The sequence below is a fragment of the Haemorhous mexicanus genome, chromosome 8, assembly GCF_027477595.1.
Source record: "Haemorhous mexicanus isolate bHaeMex1 chromosome 8, bHaeMex1.pri, whole genome shotgun sequence".
In the NCBI taxonomy this organism is placed as follows: Eukaryota; Metazoa; Chordata; class Aves; order Passeriformes; family Fringillidae; genus Haemorhous; species Haemorhous mexicanus.
Genome location: NC_082348.1, coordinates 11,222,672 through 11,240,723, shown reverse-complemented (window position 1 = coordinate 11,240,723; position 18,052 = coordinate 11,222,672). Strand labels below are relative to the sequence as shown.

Sequence of the window (18,052 nt, the reverse complement as noted above, 5' to 3'; positions counted from 1 at the left end):
TACAACGTCATCGTGGTGCATGACCTGCTGCTGGGCAGGATGATGCTGGCACATTAAACTGTCTGGAAGGGCACATTTTCATATGTATTTTGATGATGTGTGACACCTGTAATTGTTTGGACAGTTCACCTGAGGAGGGTTGAACTGAGGTGCAAGGGAAGCAACCCTGCCTGGCCAAGATACAGCAGAGGAAATCTCTGCTGTAACCAAGAGTAACAAACCACAGCAATTACCCAATTAAAGCCAAGCCCCTCTTTAATCAAGACAGTCAAGTTAAGAGGCCCTCGGGATTTTTGCGAGAAGGAGGATGTCCTAATCATTGCAAAGGGAATTGCTTCTTTTTCTACCAGGTTTGAAGTTGCCCCCAAACTTGCAGATGCTAATTTTGAAAAGGAGAATCATTAGTGTTTAATAAAGAATTTGCTCCTTGGGAGATGGACTGAAAGCATTTTGCCATTCAGTTTAGAGTTCATTAGTGCACCCATCAGGGAAAATGTGTGAGAAAAGTGAAATCAGATGAATATTCCTCATTTAACCTCCAAACCAGTAATTTGGAAAAAAAAGGCAATTTCTTCTAAATCTGGGTTCCAGGTGACTGCTTTTTATCTAAGCTCCATTAAATTATTCCCCTGCTAAAATTTCATGAAATAGACTTTTTGCTCCAGCAGATGCTGACTCCCTGAGATAATTTTGAAAGCAAAACATTCTGTTTTTATTAGTAATGATCCATCTTCCACCCTGGTGCTATGAGGGGCTTGAGGAAGGTGTTTGTGCCTATGTGTCAGTTTTCTGCCCTGAATCTCTGTTTTTTCACTGGCATGGGGATGGGTAGGATGAGCTGGTTCCTGTTTGTCTCCCTGGATGTGGGTAGCACCAGTGTACAACAGTAAGTCATGAGAACACCTGGCAGTGATTCTGCCCCCAGAAAAGTCAAGAGGCAGCATCCCTGGTCTCACGCTCACTGCTCAGGCTTGTAGCTAGATCCCTCTCACCCTCACTCCCTCTGCAGTGTGAGACTGCAGAGAGGAGACTCTCTTTGGGCTCAGTTATGGTAATTTCTTCCTTCCTTGGTTGTCCTATGTGATTCATTCCCAGCTTTTATTTCTATGTGGCATTCACCAGACACAATTTTTCTACAAGCTCCTGTTTATTCTGGATTTACACATGGCAAGTTTCCTACACAACCCTTTTTAAAAACACACATTTATTTGCTTTTACTGACTCTGGTCAAAGTAGCTATTCTGAAATCCCATAGGGATGGAGCATTAGGGGCAGACAAATGTGATGAGGTGGAGTTGCTCCACATACCAAGTGCAGCTGGTTGAAAATAGCCTTGACCTTTTTATAAACTAAAGTGTTGTCCAGCCCTGTTTTCACTGACCTGACATATTAATGTGCTGAGGGGACTGGGCAGAACTGCCTCAACATTTCCCAGATGGTTGTTTCTTGGGGCATGTTTGCCTTGACAGATCTCTTCCTGTGCATGAACTCTGAGGTAGAAGGAATCTTTTACAAAGATTTTGTATTGCTGTCTATGATTTTTATGGCAAATTGAGCTCCCTTCATGTTGTTTTGCTTCCCTTCTTTCTCCTTGGTGACCTCACAGCCATTAGTGCCTGAATTCCAGCCTTTATGTACCTCATTTCCTCTCTCTGCTGTCTCTGAGGGGGGCTCTGTATCCATGACCCAGCCATATGAGGCTTGGATGCGTGTACTGCAGTCTGAAGGGCTGTACACATGGCATGATCAAACTGGGGCCCATCTAGGAGTGTAGGAGACCCCAGAAGTCTGGGATTCCCTGCCAGAAGCAGCAATGGAAACAACAACCTTGTTTTGGGGCTTCCAGGCTCCTGCCTCTGTGCTGGGAAGCCTGGAAGCCCCCATACTCCAAGGATTGGCAGGGTCCTCACTGTAGGAATGAGCTGGGTTCCCTGGGCTGCCAGTGGCTACTGAAGTCTGTGACCCAGATATCCTCACTCCAGTGCAGTCCTGCCAACATTCAAGAGGCGATTCTTCCTATAAGCCATTTTACTGCAGGTTTGGCTTCACAGGCAATGCAGAGCCTAGGTGAGAGGAGAATCAGGCCTTTAATCTCAAGGAATGCATTGGCATTTTATCATGTCCTCTGAATTAGTCTGCCACAAGTATCTTGAAAGTCTGGTTTATCTCCTCTAAAATGATCTGTATGCTGCTCATCAATCATCTTTATTTCACAACTAACATGCCACAGGTGGTTCAGCAACCTGAGTGTTTGGACAGAGATTATTGTATTTTCTGGAGCTCTGGGCCTGAACCAGGGGGAAGCTGCTGGTGCATTTGAGGTGTTTGGGTGCTGTGGAGATGAGGCAGGGGGTGCTTGGGTGGATGGCTGGTCAGCCACCTGTGTCAGGCTCTGTTGTTCTGCATGCCAGCTCTCAGGAGCAGCAAATTTCAGCTTTGCAGTAGATTAAGAAGGCAAGACTGAAGCAAGTGAAATCTTCTTTTCTTTCTCAGTTAAAACACTCTGGGTTACTTTGCTGTAGGAACATGGGTCTACCTGCCTGGCTTGCTCCTATTTCACTGCAACCTGGACTTCAATGGCAAAATGATTCTTGCATGAGTAGAAATTGGGGGTGCCTGAGAAATGTTCAGTGCTCACAGGACTGCCTTTTGGAGAAGTTGCTTGTCAGTCACCAAGGCCTAAATCTAATTTTGGGCAATAAACTGAATATGAGCTCTTGGAAAGCATATGGCATCAATTCTGCTTACTGATCAGTTTTGATAAGTTGGCTTGATATAGTTAAACCCTTTGAGTTGCTTTCCATTCCTCAACAGGGAATGTGAAAAAAGGAGAAAACTCTAGGGCTGAGAGAGGTCTGGCCAAGCTAGGTCCAATGTACCTGTTTTAGCTGTCTATCCTCTCTGTATGACCAGCTATTTATTTTGAGCCCTGCTCTGGAACATTGGGAAGGGACCTCACCAATAACTCTGCACTTAAAAAACCCCTAAGTGATACAGAAAATACAAAACACTATCTGAAATACATGAAATTATGAAGTAAAGAGTTAATGAATCCTCAAGAAGTTTTAAGTTTGCATAGAAAAATCAGAGAGGGGAGGTTCACCAGTATATTTCTCTGGCCAAACCCACAGATGAAGATTAACTGAAAGTCTCCAGGGACAACAAACAGAACAATGTTCCTGTGAGGCCAAGAGTTTGTTTTGCCATTTGTTCTCTGTACATTACCATGGAATACAAGTGCTGCTGTGAGTACAAGAAGAAATAACTTCATACCCTGCATTTATCTCGGACACGTCCTGAAGCTTAAACAGGTCATAGTGCTCTTCTTTTGCACTGGACCACTTCACTGCTTTCTCCATGGAAATCCCTCCATCTGGGGACACTCCACCGCCACCTTTGTGTGAGACTCTCCGCAGAGATTTCCGTAAGTAACGTGCTTGGATTGTGTTCCTGTTCTTCCCATGTTCCCTGGCTGGGAGTGCTCGAGCACACAGACCTCGTGTGTGGAATGTTGGTGGGAGTGGGCTGTTTGGAGGCAATTGTCCAAAATATCCATGCGAGAGCTTCAGTATGAGAGTTGTGCAAATCTGCACTGCAAACCTGTTTGTAAGAAATGTGCTCATCCAGGTGGAAATCTGGGAAGCATATAAGGTAACCTACTGTCCTGTTGTGCCTGTATTGCACAGTCCTGTTTATACAGATCACTAATGCTGTTAAGTACCTGAAATGGTTTGCAGAAACTATGTGACAAATTGTTCTGAAAAACATATAAACCTAAGAAAAAACCACCCCTGTTCATAGGGGGAAAGGAAAGTAAAAGGCAGAAAATGAGCAAGCTGCTATTAGTTTTTATGAATTAATCAGCCATCTTCAGATCCGACAAAATACTCAGAGGAAGTTGGAGTCTCTTTTGCTCTATTTTCGGCTGGTGCTTGAAGCAAGTGTCAGAAATCTCTCTGCAAAGCCTGTTCTGATGAGATTTCCAGCCAGTTTCATGAATGAAGTTGGTTTGGATTAACTGTGAATAAGTTCTTGTGCAGAGAGCTAGCAAAGCATGGGTTCATTGATCACAGACACTTCTGTGTGTGGTGTCTGACCCAACACTCAATAAAGGCAATGAGAAACCTACTGGGGCAGCTTATCCAATACCTGTGGAGCCACTTTGCAGTTCCAAAGCAGCTGGAGTCAGCTGTTCCTAGACACTGGAAACTGGATGGGAGGGAAATTTGCTTATGGTCTATTCACTTGATTTATGGGGGTTTGCATCAGGCCCAGGGACAAGTTCTCTACACCATACACTGCTCATTTACAAAACTGGTGTAGCAGAGGAGACCTAGAAAGAGTCAAGGTCTCATCTTTTCCTCCTCCTGCTGTGATGCCTTACTTCCCATCAGTAATTAACAGGGATGGATGCCTACTTCTTCTGGGATTGTTTAAGTGTGGGGACAGTTCCAGGGCTGTCCCCTGAGGCTGTCTCCACAAATAACAGGCTTTTAAGTTATGCCTCTCTATTGATCCCCCATCTGAACAATTAGCAGTGGTGATTGCTCTGAGTCCAAAGGTGTCTGCAATCAACCCCACAATGATATTCAAGGAGAGCACCGTTTTAAAAGGCTGCCTCTCCTGAAGTGTGCTGTGTTTTAAATGTGACAGGCTACATGACAAGACCTGAAACAGAGACATTTGAAGAAGCTTGGAAACTTCTGATCCTTGGGCCTGAGCCAAGCCATACTTCCTGAATTTTTGGCTTAGGAGTCTCTGATTCAAGCACAGCATTTTCACCTGCTATCCATAGCTTTATCATTCCTGCAGAATAATCACTGTTTTTAAGATGCCTGCCTTAATATAACAATGCAATTCTCTGCATGACAAAACCCTAAAAGTCTGGTGGCTGGTAAATAAGAATTATTGAAAATGATTGTTTCATTTGAGGCATCAATAACTTCAGCAGAGCTGTAAGGAGAGCAGCTCAGCTTTCTTGAAAATTGCAAAGGAACTTTTTTTTTTGTTACGAAGCTCACTTTGCCTGCTCTGCAAACTCCAGCCAAGGCTCCTGGGGATCAGATTTTCTGGAGGTGGAAATCCAATATTGAATGTCTGATGGGGCATCAAGGCTACCAATTCTGCTTGTGAGGCTGTGTGAAAAGCTAATATGGGCATTGAGCACTGACTGAATGATCTTTCAGAAGCTGTGGACGCAATTCTTGTTTCTATGCAGTAATTCAATGTGTTCTGTGTGTTTTCTGCACAGCCTTGAGGTGCTTGCTCTTCTCCTTGTCCTCACACGGGCTCAGTTGCTAGACCAGTCTTGCAGTAGGTGGAAGAGAGTAGGAGAGGTCAGGCCTCCCATCTGCTTCTGTAAGCAGCCTGGTCAGCCCCAGGACTAGCAGGACTCTGCCTGGAGTGTCCAGAGTCAGCAAAGAGGCAGCAGGACACGGCCATCCTTATCTCATGTGTGGTGCCACTGTGCCCCCATGCAGCTGTGCCACTAAACCACCTGTGCAGCCAAATGCCATACAGGAGATGGGACTTACAGGGAGCATCCTTCAGGCACTGCTTTTCCTTCACAGCTTTTCTTTTAGAAACTGGATTGTCCTCTCTTGCTTCTCAGCCTAGTGGCAAAGCTGCTGGGGCTGGCAGCCCTCAATTTGGGGGCAGATGCAGGAAGACAGGTTGGAGTGAGTCTGCTTGAAGAGTTCTGTGCTGATTAGGGTCAGATGTTATTGCCATAGGGGCAGTTAATTGAGGGGGTATCAATAGACAGCAGGCCACCTCTCTAATTTTCCTTCCCTGCCTGTTATTTAACAAAACTATTGAAAGAAAGGCTCCATTAACTTTTGTCTTTAATTCTGCAACTGCAGTAAAATCCAGTATAGGAGAAGCCCCTGAATACAGGATAGAATTGGTTCTCTAATAATAATAATAATAATAACTTGCTTTCCCTCTTTGAAAATAAATACGGTTTTTAGTAGAGAGATTTACCCGTTGCTGGCAGTCAATCAGGCAGGACAATTTGGGCTCTGAGTACTTGATTAGAATAACTTTAAGGAAAATTGCCTTCCTGAATCAAGTAAGGATCCATTAACCTGATGAAACAGGGTTTGCTTATCTGAGAGGTTAAGACTCGTAACACAGCTTGGACTGCATTAGATGAGGCCTCTTTTAGAACAGAAAGTAATAAAAACACCATCTGTCATGTCTAGTCAATCAGACCTTGTATAAGAGAGGAATTATTCCTCTGACTTTACCATTATAAGATCATCTGTTTGTTAACAATGGGAAGTGTCAGGAATGCTGAAAAGTGGTTTTATGTCCTTAAATTATTTCTAGCTGCCTTTATCTTGGAGAGAATTAGTATTAATCTGAGTTTATACAGGAAATAAATATTTCTAGATGAATACAATGCCAAGCCATTCCATGTTGAGTCTCTTGTGATTTATTGTTAGAGGTAAAACTGAATGGGAGATAGAGGGAAAAGTGCCATGTACACTTTTCTTCTGAAAGTGATTATTTCTATAAACAAATCTCTTGCAAGGTGCTGAGCACTCAAAGGTTCTTTGAAGTCAATTGAATGTATTCAATTCACTCAAGTGGCTGTCTGCATCTTAAAGGATTGGCATGGCTAGACCTTCTCATGTACCATAGGCATAGCTAGCGGTTGTGGAAAAGGTGTTTGCATTTTTTGGCATGGATTTATCAAAGTTATTATTAAATGTTGTCACTAATGGATTTCTCTGACAGTGTGGTCTCCTCTATTTACTAAGGAGTACTTGGAGACATGTAGAGACTGAATGACAGACAGCAAAGGCAGCTGTGGGCACAGGAGGTGGAAAGAGTGGTGGAAAGCCTGTACCAGTGTATCCCCAGCACCACTGTGCACCAGCTGGAGTGGAAACACCATCCCCACTTGTGACACACCACAGGTGAGACTGCAGTGGATATATTCATATACACCATTGCCTGCTGCTTGGGTATGTGCCATACTGCTGCCCAGTGCATTCAGCACTTCTCTGTGGCTTCTGGGTGGCCACAAGCTGGAGAACACCAGAGTGGTTTTTGTGTGCCCATGGAAAAAGCATTTCCTTTTTCAGGGTTGCTCTTTGCACAAGAGAAGCACACAGAGTGTTTGCAGGTGTGTGATGCAGAACTCAGCTGTTGTGTGGTGGGCACAGCTCCATGCAAGATCCCAGGAGGAAGGAGACAGGCTGGGAGTAGAGGAGGATTGAAGTGAATGCCTAATTCAGTATTCAGTCATAGGCAGAAGATGTGCTCCAGTTAAGGTAATGAGACTGGAGATTTGGGAGAAAGATGGTTGAGCAGGAGGAAGACAACATGTGCTCTGGAGTGGCATCAAGGGAAGGCTGAGCACTCCTGGTCCCACTGATGTCAGGTGGATCAGATGCCACTCATCTCCTATGAAAAAAGGACCTCTTTTTGGGAGTTAGCATAAGGATGAAGAGTCACAGTTGAATTCTTCCTTCTATAAAATTATAACCCTTATCCCTGCCAAACTTTGAGGGGATTTGTCATGAGTGCCAGTGGAGAACAGACTGCCCTGGGCACAGGATAGCCAGAACAGAAAGAATTGTGCTACAAAGTGCTAGGGTCCCTGGAGACCCTGTGGTTAGATCAACATTAAAAAAAGCAAAAATATCTCCAATTCTGTGCCAGTTCCTCTGGGACCTGATGGAGGGAAAACCCACATGACTCCGCTTTCCCCTGGAGCTGGTGAGAGCTGCTCCTACTCACTGTGTTAGCAAATTGATCCCCCTGGTCACTGCGGGGGGAGGCTGAAAAGAATGGATGGCACTGCAAGCTCGTTATGAAAATGCAGGGAACCAGAGTTAATGAATCTTGGATGAGCCTCTAATCTGCCTGGCCCTTGGTGTGGTTGTAGAGGAAGCTGGGTGGGGAGGATCTGATTAACATCTCAGTGGGAATGAAGACCCTAGAATGCAGAAGGTTGTATCATATCTGTCAGTGCTTGCATCTGGGAGGGGCTGCTGTCAGAGAGCTGAGATCTCTGTGGATTAGATCAGGAAGGTTTTTTTCATCAGAACAGATATATTTTTGGGATTTACATCTTCTCTGTCCCTGGCAGCTTGCCTTGATGAAATACTGATTACACAATTGCAATCTGACTTAAACCACAGCTAAAAAATCAGCTGTGTGCTGGGTTATGGTGAGAATACCCTCTTTTTGATGGCAAAGATTTGAAATTGTGCAGTGCATTATGTCTCCTGACACAGGAAAACTTGCAGAGAACAACAAACAGGCTGTTTACGGTGTGTGTATGGAAAAAAAATTGGAAAAACTGGAATTCCTGCCTTCTCTGAGGTTTTCTTAGTCCAGTAGCCAGATTTATGAATGAAACCACTTGCCCCAGATGTACAGGAGATTATGCTGCTTGATGCTTGTTTTATAGGCAGTGCAGTTAAGGTTAGGAAACTTGAAATAGGTGCTCAAGGGACTGACAAGCAATGTTGTCAGAACCAAACCCCAGGGTCCTGCTGTCACATCCTGTAGCCCCTCCTTTACTGCACAACAGACACCCCCCACCCAGTTCCAGACATCCCTGTGAGCCAACTCTGAGGAACAGAGTGGTTATAGGATTTCTGGTTTCTCAGTAGCAACTGCCTCACTGAAGCCAGTAAAAGCAGCATTTAACTCCAGAGCAGGGTGGGAGAGGGAGTGGAACACACCACCAGAAGAGAGCTACTGGTCAGCTGAGAGATCAGTGCAGAAAGAGAAATTCCCAAGGCAGTATCTATCCCAGAGGCTGGAAGTGAGCACTGGCAATGCACCCACGGGGTGGCTAAGACACTGGATGCAACTGTATTTCAGCATTCCTCCAGACCCAGGCTGCTGCGGGCTGTGATGTCTTCAGTGGCTGAGCTGTCCCTCATTTATTGTGTCCTGTGGCACAATAAATCAGTAGCTGTTTCTCACTTGTTCTGATAATGCTGCAGGCGGGGCAGCTTAACGGAGAGATTGCTGGGCTGGCATGCAAGAGGTTTTAGAGGAGTCTACCTTCATCAGGATGTTTCTTCCTTCTTTTGCTCCTTTTTGAAATGGAGGTACTGATATCTGCTCAATGAGATGCCCTGAGATATCTGCTGCTGAAAGGCCCTATGTGAGATTCTGCTTCTGAAACCACCAGGGAGAAAATGTTCTTGGGACACCAAATGGTCCTCAGGTGTTTTCCAAAGTTCTGCCTCACCACATACATCTTTCTTCCAGCTGCAGGGAAGTACCTCTCACCTTCTCACACCAGGAAGGGGACGACCCAGCCTCAGCTCCAGGCAAGTGGACTGGGTAAATGTTTAGATTTTTCTGTTTCCAGGCTTTCTCTAATATTCAGAAGTTTTGAACAGAGAGCCTGAGTTGAGCGTGAGACAGACAGGTATCTCAGTACCAACAGGTGTGGCACTGGGTGCCCAAGGGACCAGCACTCCTTGTGACAGTCAGAATTGATCACTTGCAGCCAAGACAGACAAACAGCAATGGAGCTCACATGCACTTGCACACCTATCTTGGCTCTCCTTTTCTGCATTTGTTTTTTTCCAGAGCACTCTCTCTGTTGCTGACTTTACACACTTATATGATCATTAAAAGTAGCTATTGAAACAATGTTTCAACGAGGAACTGTCTCTAAGCAGTGGGCAGCATTGCTAAAATGCCTGAAATTTCTATAAAGGAGGAACAAAGGACTATCAGGAAGGGCAGAACATAGAAACATCCCAGAGACTGGACATGTTTCCATTGCCTGGAGCACCTGTATGTACATTTTCTCTATGTCTTGAACTTATTGAAACCAGTGCTACCAGTCAGTGCATGGTACTTTATACCATAGCAACAAGTACATCTTAGAAGTGGAGGGGAAAATAGCTGGAAAATAATTCAAGAGGTCTTGTAGCCCATTTCCTTACTGACACCCTGAACAGTTAAATTATCCCTGATTTTCTATGCAATATATAGCTTTCCTTGGTATTCACTTGCTGTTAATCGGTGGTCTGTTCTGAAAGACCACAACTCTTATTCTGGAACCAACTTCCAATTTTTTTTCAATGGTTTTGTGATGCTCTCAACTTGAGAGCCTAGAAAGTAATTTAAATTCATGGTTGTATTTTGTTTGTGCTGTGTTTTCTTCATTTCCTGCCTAAGCTCTCTCATGCCCTCATGTATTTTGCTTGAACATTCTCTTCAATGAAGAGAAAAATCCTAATTTTTCCTTGCTACAATAACATCTTAAATAATTGTTCAGAAATAAAAGCCCTTTCTCATATGTTCCTTGTCTTTCGCTGCCCAAATCTTCTAATATAAGTCACAAGCATTACCAAGTGAAGCCTTTTATTTTTCCCAAAAACTATTCTCCCTCCAGCTTTTCTTCTCTGTTGCATTGTCTGCCCTGTAGTGCTCATATGTCTTTTCTGCTTGTTTTTCACTGTGCTTGCCCAGAGTCTCACACTGCTGGCTTTGCCATGCTGTGCTTTGTACTTATCTATGCTGTATCTTCTTATAATAAGAATAACACTCCCTGGATCCTGGCCATACTTCCTACATTATAGATTTAAATTCTTCTTACCATCTATCTTTTCTTTAATATCTCTTCTGTGCACAGCCTGCTCTTTTTTAGCCATTATTAAAGTTTTGCTTCAGTCATCCTTTCACAAGCCCCTCACGATTTGCTATCATCTTTTTATGAGTTGTTCATGCTGTTCTTCATCTTTTACTTCAGGCTTTGCATCCCTTGTTGCTCTATCAAATGAATCATCATATGTAGGAATTTATTCCTCATTTCATTTTGGAGTTTGATTGTGATCAGCTTAGGCTTCTCACTATTGCACATTGTAGCTATTTTTGTGTGCTTCTCTTCAAATTCAGGTGTCTCTCAGTGTTTCCCTAGTGCATCTTTCTAGTCCTTCTCCCCAGTTCCACTGGTCATCCTATGTCCAGCTAATAGCAGAGTTCATCAGGAACTAACTGCTTGTTTGTAGCCTTGACTTCATCTTGAGGTGATGATGATAGATAGATACAGGACTTAGAAGCAGGTGGGACTTGAGTGCAATAAAAAGGTGAAGGATGCAGATGGTTTCAGGGCCGTGATGTTGGGTGATGGAGACCCCATTTTACTCTATTGCTGAACTCACTCTAAACTACTTCTGTGTCTGCAGAAAATATTTGGTGTTTTCCCCTGCAGAAGAATTTCCCTAATGCCTCTCTGAAAGAAAGTCACAGCTTAGAGGCAGTTATGGGGGAAAGCAGAAAGGAGTAAACACTTGAAGTGCAGTAGAAAAATTTGGATTCTCCTTCAGGCAGTTCATGGCTTGAAGGTGAAAAAGGGTCTTGGGGAACAGCTTATCAATGTTATATCTGCTTTCCTGTGTGATGTATGAAGAACTGGGAACTGAAGCCAGTCTATCAAAGGTTGGTGAAATCCCATGTCTTCTCAAAACTGTAATCTTCTCACTAGGTGCCCCATCCCTGAAGACATTCACAATCAGGTTCTGAGCAACCTGATCTAGTTGAAGATGTCCCTGCTTATTGCAGAGGAGTTGGAATGGATGGACTTTGAAGGTCTCCTCCAGCCCTAACTGTTCTGCGATTCTATGATAGTGAAAGACATGTATAGTTACAACCGACTCTGTAGCTGGTGTACAGTGTCAAAAATTTGGATTTATGGCCAGCTGTAGATCCTGTCTAGTCACAGAGCCAGTCCCTATCCTCAACCAGAAGTAGTAATTTTTTTGAAAGATAGTGTAGCTGCAGTGTGAAGTGATTGATCGTGAACATCCATGAAAGGTGCCATGCAGCCTCAGAGGCTGTATTCAAGAAAGGCAGATTCCCTATGACACTTGAGAGCTGAGCAGAGATGACTTCAGATCAGAAAGAAATGGAAGTTTAACTATTTTGTTGGTGGCCAAAGGACTGCTGTTGAGAAGTGAAACATTAACAGCAGGGTGAAAGAGAGCCGGGATTGCTTAACGAGGTTCATCTTCAGGCACAGCAGAGCTGGGCACGTCCAAGGCACGGAATGGCAGAGGGGAACTGCACACCACAGCCTGCAAAGGAAGCTCAAGCTGGTGAGGAAGTGTTTAAAGATTTCTTCTTGCTGATAGTAGGAGAAACTGAGAGCAAGAAAGGACGAGGAGGGATGAGAAGTTTCTCTACTTGTTACAGGTGTACTTGTGACCAGATGACAGGTTCTTAAATGCAGATTAGGTACTTGATATTGTTAGTGGTATTGCTCTAAATACCTTCACAATTTTAAGTCCGTAATGGTTGGTGAATAGAGGAGAGATGTGCATTTGAAGGCTTCTGGCATATTTTCCTGGTTGTTCAAATGATTTGATACATCATTTTCTTAAATTACTTTGAAGTTTGGGAGAAGTCTGCAGGCAATGGAAACCACTCTTGATCTGTATAAATCAGTTAAGCCCTGCTCTTTCTTGTGATCAAAGAATTGGAGAAAATAAGCCAGAAGAGACCTCCAGAGGTTATCACGTCCTTCCAGGGTCTGGTCATTAAGCCCAAAGTGTTGCTGCCACACATTCATCTAGTTTCTTAAAACCTTATCTCAGAAACAGAGAAAGAGGAGAGAAATACATATATGGCAAAAGGGCTATAAAAGTATGGCCAGTGTATATGAATTAAAAATAAGACTCATTATTAAAAGACAAGTGTGGCTGAGCTGAAAATTAGGAAGGGATTGTACCATGAGATGAATGCAGGTAAAAATGAAGAGATTAGTTGAGTATAAACAGATTACGGTGGACAGTACTGCAGCAGGGAGCGGTGAGAATGAGAAGATTGTAAAAGCGACGTGAAAATGGAGATTCTCTTTCTGAGGATTTGAGAACCAGAAAAAAATTAAATCATGAACTGAAAGTCATATCAAAATATATTAATGGGAATTTCAGGCATTTGGTAGCTCAATATAACATGTAAGCATGAATCATCCTACAGACTCCCCAGATGCATAAGGGAAAATTCAGAAAAGAGGAAATCTTACAGAAAGTAGTCCTTGCTTTCACACTTATCAGGTGAGGTTTTTTGGCACAAGATTTTCACAGAAACTCAGGAGGGCACCTCCTCTATATGCCTGCTCTGGAACAGGACCTGATTTTTCTGTAGTCCCTAATGCATTCTTATATAACAGACATCGCCACACCATCTCTGTTCCAGTGCTCATCTGTCCTCATTGAGAGGGAAATTGGAAAAAGGAGCCCCAGATATTCTTTACTGAAAAAAGTCGGTTATTTCTCTCATCTTATCCTCAACAAAAATGGATTATAGTTCATCTCTCTGGCTGTTTTTCCTGTCAATGGAAAGGAGTGGCATTTGGTATTCTTCTTTCCCAAATTTCATCGTTTTCATTCCAGAGTTGTAAAATGGTTTCTCCCATTTTGCAACACCATTTTGGGTTCATAGTTGTCTCCCAGGCTTCTTCACCCTGGTTTCAAGTACAAACAAGCACCATGCTGGCTGTGCTAAAGTTTTCTTTGCTCATGGAAAAGCTGAGGATCTGCATATTTCATGCTTTCCTAATGTGATGGAAAATCATTGATACTCTTAGAGGGATTTCCCAGTTGTCCACCATTATGAGCATTTCGTATGGACCCTATTTCCTTGTGAGAGATCAGAGGCACTAGAGTTAGGATATATCACATACAGAGCTACTCCAGCTGTTACTCCACTTACCAAAGAATAAAACAGTCTGGTTTGAGAGCATTTTTTCCAATCTGAAATGGCTGTTTTGTAATCCTTATTCTCCTTCTGGTGCTTAGAGGGGATTATCTGATCAAGTATCTCTCTTGTTATGGAGGAACACTCCTGGAGGAACAATCTGCTTTTTTAAAGGCGGCGGTGATGCTTGTTCTGCTTTTGCCCTTCACAAGGGAAGTGGCTCAATGTGATATTCAGCACTTGAAGGTGAATTTCATCAGGCTCTGATGATCTGAGCACATTTGAGATATCCAAATATTATTTAAGCAGTTTTTGTCTCATTTCACACAAACTCCTACTGCTTCATTTCAAAGGTGCTGCATACCTTGTTGCAATTTAATTTTTTAGTAAAAATAACAAAAAGGATGCAAGTTTCCTGGCTTCTCTGGATGATTGTTTTCTGGTTTAAATAACAGCTTTTCATTTTCCTTCCTCTTTCTCCAATATTGACAGCATTTCTGACACCTTTTCTTATTGCCTTTTATGTCCCCTTGCTAGCTGTGGTTCATTTCGTGCCTTAGCTTTGCAGGCACACTTCTACCACTCTGTTTGATCTCTTTGTCTATACCTGTCTTCAGAAATGCCACCTGATTTCCATTTGTGGTACAATTCCTTCCTGATTTTCAGTCCAGTCACACAGGTCTCCTTCTATCAAGTATCATTCTATATTTGTATCTGAGGTGCTTGCAAATCTATTATCTTAAACTTGTTTTTTGCTATTTGCTACAAGTTACCATTTATTGCCAGACATTTAAATTCCTATTCTTCCTTTCTGTCTGAGAAGACCTTCTGGCAGCTAGTGGCCTAAACAGCTCTGCAGTGTATTAGACAAGTAGTATGTTAATCCTACTGACTGATAGGGTTTTTCATGCTAGTATTAAAAAAAAATAATCATTTAGCTTATGTGACACACAGGGCTGTATATACACAGAGGAAATATAGCTGCAGGAGGCTGAAAATGTTAAGGCATCACACTGCAGCAGCATGGGAGCACTGTGCAAGGGATGATGAAACCTTTCCTGCCTTCCTTTTTTATTATTCTTTTAGTAACTCTGCTGCTGTGTTTGCTCAGCTTGCCTGTGTATGGTAGAATAGAGCAGGTTTCCACTGGGAGCTGTATAGAAATACCTGGGGCATGAGATGCCAGCAGAGGGCTCAGAAATATTTCTGCTGCCTCTAGCACAGGGTCAGACTTGTGGGACTTGAGTAGGTGCCAACCTGGTGTGCAGGGACAGAACCCATGCCAACAAGACCTGTTCTGCCCTAAACACTGGGTCTGCTTTTGAGCACTCATGAAAAGGGCTTGATAAAGCTGAGCTCCCTGGAGGCTGCACCCAGGTGAAAAGCAAGGTTGTGCATGTGTGTAGGTCACTGGGAGGGCTGAAGACAAGGAGCTGGTTTGTGGCAGTACAGAGGAGGTACCAAGCTCTTGCTTTGCCACTGCTGTAGAAGAAAAAAGAAACAAGGAAAGGATAGAACTTTCTGGCATCATCTGAAGTTTGGCTTCCAAGTCAGCTGCCCAGCTGACCCCATGTTTAGCTGCCCAGTTAGCAGGAGTGAGATGGGATCTCTGGGATTTTCAGAGGAAGCAATGCCAGAGTACATGATGGATAGGAACTATACTTTTTCTGTGCAGTCCATCACATCTCATTCTCTTGTGTAAGCGTTTTCCATGTCTTGCTAGCAATAACTGAAACCAGATTAAGGATCTGTGGTGTGGCCAAAGGCCTCTTTCTTGGTTTATCAGCTGCAAATCTGGTTCTTGTGATAACCAAACTATCTATCTATCAGCAACTCAGTGCTTTCACTAAGGACTAGTTTATGGAGATTCCTTGTACCAGCTGTGGAATCTGGATGTGGTCTGTGCATTACTGATAAGAGAAGGGAGAAATATTTGGGAAAGTTCTTTGAACATTTGCCTTTTAAAGAAGCCAAGTGTAAGAGGAAGAAGAAACCTCTGCACTGCGCTGAGGATACAGCAGAGCCACAAGCACTGAGGATAGTTTATGGGAAGGTTGTGAGTTTTGCTCTGCAATTGCAACTGGCACTGGAAGAATGCAGATGAGCAGCTCTGCTATTGCCATGGGAAGGGCATGGAAGGAAGAACAGCAGTGTACTTGCAGGGAACTGAGCCCAGATAGCTGCAGGGGGAATCCAGGGACTCCCAGCAGAGGTGGGCTGCATTTGTCACACGTGGAGCCCCAAGGTGGTCATCTGGATAATAGAAAGTGAGAGAGAGAGGTGTTGGGGCTGCTTTTAGGTGCTGGCTGTGCCTGATTAAAGTGTCCCATGGGAAAAGGCAAGGTCATTCTAGGGAATTGCTGTGGGTCACTTCACTCCTGCAGTAGCAAAGAAATGATTTAACACAGTGCAGGCATCTGTGACATCCAGTGTCCAAGGGTTTGGTGTGATGAACATTTTAGTAGTTATGTCTTGGAATGCGCAGCTTTCCAGTGAAATGAGATCCCTGCAGAGTAAACCTGTCATTGCCACACTGGGAGGAAGATGCACACTCTACTCCTAAATCCACAGGCAGTAGGTGTATCTGGGACCTGGGATTTAATTCAGCTCACATCTGTGCAGCATCCAGCACCACGCTGGGCTGGTGCACGTAAAATAGCTGGGGGCATGCCAAACAACAGGGAGGTCTGTGCCACAAAGTGCTGACAGCCCCAACCTGTGAATGATTTAGGCTGTGTTCCCTGACTCCTCTTGAACTCTGGAGCTGTCTTTCCTGGTAGCATCTCCCTCCCCTTTCTGCCCTGGCTGCACAAATGTGCTCAATTAGGGTTAACTCAAACTGAATCAAACTTCGTGCCTGAGGTTGGAAATCTTCCCAGTCAACTCACCACAGCCACATAGCATGGTGGGAGACAAGGCGAGAGGGGAGATGAATGCTTTTCAGAGAAATGAATCCAAGGAAACTTTGTTCACTTTTATTTCTGCAGGAGATGATCCCCCCAAAGGAGATTTCCCTCTTCAGAAAAAATCTCCGGTAAGTGTTGCTGCTGGTTTCCTTTGCTTTGCTTTCTGCTCAGCTTGTTTTAAACATTGCAAGATCTCTCTGTTCTCTCCTCTGTTGTGCTCTGGCTAGAGACAAACACCCTTTCTTGCAGAGGGTTGAAATAAGCCTTAACAACTCAAGGCAAAAATCCCTCCACTAACCTGATTAAGTTAAGAAAGTGCAGCTTAAAGGGAAAGCACAAACTGTCTGAATGTTTGGGGAAAAGGGTAAAGGTATTTATTGCCTTTTCCCTGAACACTACTTTCCTTGTGGGAAAGAACTTAGATCTCTGAAGTGGATGGGGCTATTGTGCAAAGGAGGGAGGGAGCTGAACTCTGTTTAGTTTGATGAAACCCACAGGGAAGGATACCCAGATGATGAAAAGCAGAAGGAAGGACAGGGATTGAGGACAGGCCACTGGTGAGTGTTACAGAGCCCAACTGCCGTGCCAGAGCCATGAGTTTACATCTTTGCCTCTGATTTAAAGCCTGAGTCAGGTACATGTGTTGCTGCTTTGCAGCTTTGATGTTTGTGCAGGTTTTCAGGCTAATTCTTGTTGAGTGCTTGACCTCTAAAAACTGTTCACTGCATAGGATTCAGGAAGAATTTGGCTTATGTTGTAGCTGCTTTGACTTGCAGGATAACATGTAATACTTGGTCTTAAAACTCGCAGTCATGTCATTAGCAATCCAACTATTTAACTCAATTTTAATTACTGTGCAGACATTAACTACTGGATATCCAGAACTCCTGAGAAATATTAATCTTTATCCTGTTTTGCCATTAGTCAGCACGAAGGAGAGCTGAAAACAAACATCTCCTGTAGTGGGTACTTTAAATGAACTTTCTTTTTTCCAAAGACGCAGTCTATCAACTTCCACAGTATCTTTAAGAGATCCATAATCCCACAGATCCCAGGCTTGTTGTGGAAGCTAAGCACTGCAGACTATCTGTGTGTTCATGAATCTAGGCTTAACCTCTTTGCTTTTGCTGGGGCTGTTTGCTGAGCACAGTCCTTCTCTGCGAAAGTGAGCAAACTGCATCTGGCTCTCCACATGGATGAAAGCTTCCCACTTTTGGATGTCCAGGCAGGCCACAGGCAGGTCAGTGATAAAGTGGAGACAATACATGAGGGTTTCTGCACGTGCTGATGCCATCTCATGACACACAAGCCAGATGGAAGTGCCCCTGCTTGTAAGTTGTTGCTCGGTGTTTGTAAACACTTACTCAGGGTGGTGGCTCAGGCACTTGGGAAGGTTTAGCTGGGAAGTCACTGCCCCCTGCTCTCCTTTCCCTCCTTGCCCCTGCTCATCTGTAGGAGGT

The 18,052-nt window shown here is 43.8% G+C and overlaps 1 protein-coding gene across 9 annotated transcripts in view; it reads left to right on the top strand.

Moving 5' to 3' along the window:
* Positions 1–3,152: 3,152 nt before the first annotated feature.
* Positions 3,153–18,052, top strand: part of SLC15A2 (solute carrier family 15 member 2) — a 52,244-nt gene continuing 37,344 nt past the window's right edge. For 5 of the 9 annotated variants that reach the window (XM_059852724.1, XM_059852722.1, XM_059852721.1 and 2 more), the window contains exon 1: positions 16,586–16,720. In XM_059852724.1, the coding sequence (XP_059708707.1) occupies positions 16,589–16,720 (132 nt within the window). In that variant the 5' untranslated portion in view covers positions 16,586–16,588. Of the gene's footprint in view, positions 3,425–6,764; positions 6,924–16,487; positions 16,721–17,099; positions 17,150–18,052 lie in introns of those variants that run through there. The other 4 variants (XM_059852725.1, XM_059852723.1, XM_059852726.1 and 1 more) reach the window with 4 other exon arrangements.